General features: G+C 53.3%; 1 protein-coding gene across 1 annotated transcript in view; it reads right to left on the bottom strand.

Moving 5' to 3' along the window:
• OTOP3 (otopetrin 3) overlaps positions 1-1650 on the bottom strand; it is an 8199-nt gene extending 6549 nt beyond the window's left edge. The window contains exon 1 of the mRNA XM_019515234.1: positions 1299-1650. Coding sequence (XP_019370779.1) covers positions 1299-1650 — 352 coding nt within the window. The remainder of the gene's footprint in view (positions 1-1298) is intronic.
• Between the last annotated feature and the right edge of the window lie 2955 nt (positions 1651-4605).

Genomic DNA, 4605 nt, shown 5'->3' with positions numbered 1-4605 from the left:
CCCCCCCCCCCCCAACTTGGACTGTCACATTTGCAAAGTGAGCTCTGAGCTCACCAGCTGATCAGAGAAGGGGCAGCCCAGGGCCCCTGCTTTTGCCTTGTTCTGAAGCCCAGGGGGTGACCACTGCTGCTGTTTGCCCTTCCCTTTCCTCCCTCCCTGCTGGATTTGGTATCAGGGGAAAGGAAGGGGTTGAGCAGCAGCAGTGCAAACCCCTTCAGAGCAGGGCAAAAGCAGCCAGACCCCATGTTAAGAGCGGCTCTGTAGCACAACCAAAGGGGAGGAGAGTGCAACAGTTTCATGGCACCCCCTCTAGATCCGCCCCTGCCCCAAGCAACCCATAGGAACCAGGGGACAAACCTGGGTAGGTGGCTCTGAAAACCTGCACTTTTAAGTCCCCAAATCCCTTTGACCAATCAGGCCCTCTGTCCCTTGTGTTCCTAATGACAGCTTCCTAATAAACCGGGGCAGAGCAACGTAGGGGTGTCACTTCATGACTTAACAAGGGCTGGGTGGAGATTTTGCATAGAAAGGCTGGATGCTGCAGGGTGGTGACTCAATGGGCAAAAATCTTCACTTGGAAGACAGGACTAGGTCACGGGCAGCACCTGTGTAACTGCCAATGGAGAATCCCCGGCATACTCTGTCTTCGAGAGGTAGGGGGACGTCTTGGCAGCAGGGATGGTTGCCAGTCAGAGCAGCTCCATCCTGCTGACCTATATTCCCACCCGGAGATCTAGCTGGGGGCAGGAGCGGTGGCCTTCTCTGCTCATGGCTGCCCAGGAACACTAGCCGTTGCCTTGCTTTGTCATGGTTTGTTGCATGACGGCACTGAAGCCTTGCAACATCCTTGTAAGAGAGGCACTGGGTGTTTCCACAGCCATTGACAGGGAAGATAAGACATGGAGGACATGAAGAGCATTGTCCAAGGTCACTACAGGGGCTCACTGTCTATAACCACTAGCCAATGCTTCCCATGGCATTGCTATGCCAGCGGTGGCAGCCTCTTGGTGGTGGGGGGAATACCTCCTTACAGGCAAAGTGCTCTGGGTTTGAAGCAGCTGAGGGCCAAGCTTTTTTTGCTAGGCATGCCACCAATTAGCCCCACACCCTCCCCAAGTGCCACTTGGATCCCTTTCCCTTACCTGCTCTGCTGCTCAGTTTTCTGCTCCCTGCCCTATCTGTCACTGTCCTGCCTGTCCCCTTCCCAGTCTGCTGTGTGCCATTGCCCATGCCAGCTGTGGCTTGCATGCTACAGGTTGGCCAACCTGGCCAAAAGGCAAAGGTACAGACGCACTTACCCTGCACCCAGACTGGCCCGGCGTGGATGTCCCTGTACAGCACCGCATGGGGCTTTCTGGTGGTGCCCAGCAGATAGTACATCATCCAGCACAGAGACAGGACTTTGAGGATGCTGAGGAAGATCCAGATGTCCCCCAGGGTAATGGTCACCCTGTTGAAAATCATGCTGCTCAGGAAGGCGCTGCCCAGGAACACCACGTTCATGGCCAGCAGCCCTGAGAAGAGCTGTCCGGCTTTCTGGGCCTGCCTGTCCCTCTGCATCAGGGAGGAGCAGTGTCTGTGCAGCCAAGACTTCTCGTAGTGGATCTTGGAGGCTTCTGAGTATGTTGAGGCCGATTCCTCACCCTCCATGGCTGGATGGGGGTGCCTCAGTCCCGCAGCTTCTTCACCAGCCACGTCCCAGCAGCTGTGGCAACTTTGCATGGAAGGAGCTTGCTTGGGATCACCCTGTGCCTTTAAAGAAAGGAAGGGCAATCAGAGCACAGGTATAGGGAGAAAGTTGTCTTGCTACTGCTGAGCCTTTGCCACTTGGTCACACCCTGGAGATAAACTGCCTGGGAGATAAGTTTGGTCTCAGCTCAGCTCCTGGTTTCATCTACTCCAAATGTCTTGCAGGAGCCACTGGGAGCACAAGCAAAAGCCAAGTGGCCCCTCGATTCCTTTAGGGCTCATGTCTCGCACCTGTAGCTCACAGGATGGTCTCGCCTTCCTTCTCCAGCACCCAGATGGGAGTGGAAGGAGAGTGCTTGCTGCCAGAGCCTCTCAGCTGTGAGATAAGGCATTAAAAGCAATGGTCTCAGCACAGATCCCACAGTGATACAAGGTTCAGCCTAAAAGAGGTAGAAAGATCATGTCTAGGCAAAAACATGTGTTTCACATTCCTTCTGCAACCTGCCTGCATGATCCTTGTCCTTTGGCACATTGTGGCACCTCCAGGGGACCCTCACATGTGTTGGGAGAAACTGTGAGCTCAGTCTTGTTCTCAGTTATATTAAAGAGGATTTGAGCCCTCATTACAACTTCTTGATAGGAGAACAGTTGCATGCTTAAAGCAGGATAAAGGGACCCCTCTGAAGGAAGCAGGCACAACAAGAAAGGAATACCAGCCCCATATTTCTGGATTAGGTGATTTCTCTGAAGTGTAGTTGTTGGTTAAAGGCCCTGGAGGTGCTGGGGCAGGGACTAGCAAAGATCAGAGCAGCATTCAGACCCTGATCTCCCAAGCTCAGCTTAGGACCCAGTTTTTCAGCTTGTTCCTTTCCCTCTGCTACTGCGTCGAGAACTAGATCAAAACTTCTCTTAGGTTCAGGGACTTTTTGTTCAGGCCCATCTCTACTAACAGTTAGTGCTCTCTTATTGTAATTGGACGCAGGAGACAATGGATTGGAGTTGCAACAATCAGAGCTGCACGGTAAACGGAGGATCTTGCCTAGGGTAGCACCAAGTGTGAGCGGGAGATCCTGCCCCAGAGGCATGTATCAAGAGCAGGATGTAGGCTGTGTGGTGGGTGCAGGGACCCCACCTCAGGAAAACAGCTGGGTATTCGTATCCCACCGCTATTTCCACCACGTAAGGCAGGCCAATAGGGGGCGCTCCTGCATTGAGCCGCCCACCTCCCTGCGCCCGACCACCTGCCAGGCTCCGAATGCCTCCCTAGGGGCGCCTTATGTCTGGCCGACCCCTCTCCCGGAGCACACTCGCTAGTCTGGGGGTAATGTGCCGCCACCACCCCGAGAGTGGACTGTCTCAGCCCTGTATCCTCGGGGAAACACAGGCCTAATAGTCCTACGGGTACTCGACCCAATATAGGCACTTGGGGCACTTCCCCAAGTCCAGGGGCAAAAAGGAAAGTCTCCCTTAGTCCGCAGACCTAAGGGGTCTCTTAGGCATAATTTAGACCCACCCCTCAATAAGTCTCCCACACCAGTCAAAAAGGAGAACTTTATTGATTACAGGGGGTAGGGTAAACTAGGGTACAGGATAGAGCAATATCTAGAAATCCTAAAGAGCAAACAGTCTGGCTGTGGTAGCCTTTTGATTACGCATCTGTGATACTTCCAGCTAAATATCTAATCAGATTGAGTAGCTTACTCACAAGCATCTTCCAAAGGCAGGTGAAGTTTCCCTTTGGAGGCAGGCGGTTCCTAGCTCGTGAGTTTGGGGGGAGAGAGCCAGTTTCAGATGTTAAGGCTTCTCTGTCCCCTGCCTGGCTGCTGCGTCACCTCATGGCCGGAGAGGAGAGACCGCCTCCTTCCCCGTCCTAACTTATATAGCCCCTGTGACCTCATTCACCTGGGCCAGCGGAGGTCAGCCCCAGTTGGCTGTCAGCCAACCAATCTGAAATGCATCACCTGTTACCGGGCAGATTCCAGCTCCCCAGGTAGATGCCCCTCACCCAGGTACCAGTCACGTAGGCAGAGGGAGCAGGTTTCCCCCTCCCTCAGGAATGCAGCCAGCTCCAGTTCCCTAAAGAGACAGGTTGAGGGTATGGTCCCCTGTGTGCTGGGCCCATCCTAACTGAATGGTCACAGCACAGAGATTTAAATCACAGTGTCACAGGGCAGAGATTTTTGGGGAGAAACCAAGGTGGCTTTTTGCCACAGGCTGTATCACCTTTGCTTGATATGACTTGAATAAGACTGATAAGGCAGGTCCCAGATCTGACTGATAAGGCCGCCCCAGTAACGGACCCGTACTCCTTGTGCAGCACCAGAGACCATACTACTCCACCCACTCATGAAAGGAGAAGTTGAAGAGCAGCATGCACCCAGGCAGGGCTCCCTGAAATGTCCTTACCTCCATGCAGGTGAATGATGCCCGTGGGGTGCGAGCGACTCCTGATGAGGTCTCTCTTACATCCTCCAAGCCAGGCGAGTCCCCAGCGGATGAACAGCATTCACCTCTGGACCCGCACAAGCTGTTTCAAAAGCCAGAAGAGCTACCATAGGCTGCCAGGGCTGCCAGCAGGAGAGTGAAGCTCGTGCTCTCCCAGCACATTGATTTTTTTTTTTCTCTTCCCTTATTGACTTTTGGAATATTATTGTCATTATATTAATTACCGAGGGGAGAGGCTTATTAGCTCTGTGGACAGCAGCCAATGGGAGTCCACTCTCTTGTATGCCTGCTGGGCTGGCCCCTGTCAACAGTTTATTTGGTCTTAGCACAGGATGTGCCAAGTGGTAAAACCACAAGTGACTAATGCCTTTGAAGCTCTGATGTGGCTGAAAGTTGCTCTCCTATAACTGGCCTGCTCTGGGGAGGTGCAGGTGGGAATATGGGTTAATGGGTATGTCCAAAATAAGGCAG

This window comes from Gavialis gangeticus, unplaced genomic scaffold (assembly GCF_001723915.1).
Source record: "Gavialis gangeticus isolate Ggan-Ray unplaced genomic scaffold, GavGan_comp1, whole genome shotgun sequence".
NCBI classification, from domain to species: Eukaryota; Metazoa; Chordata; order Crocodylia; family Gavialidae; genus Gavialis; species Gavialis gangeticus.
Note: the sequence above shows the minus strand (reverse complement) of the source record. Positions and strands in the feature narration are given on the sequence as shown.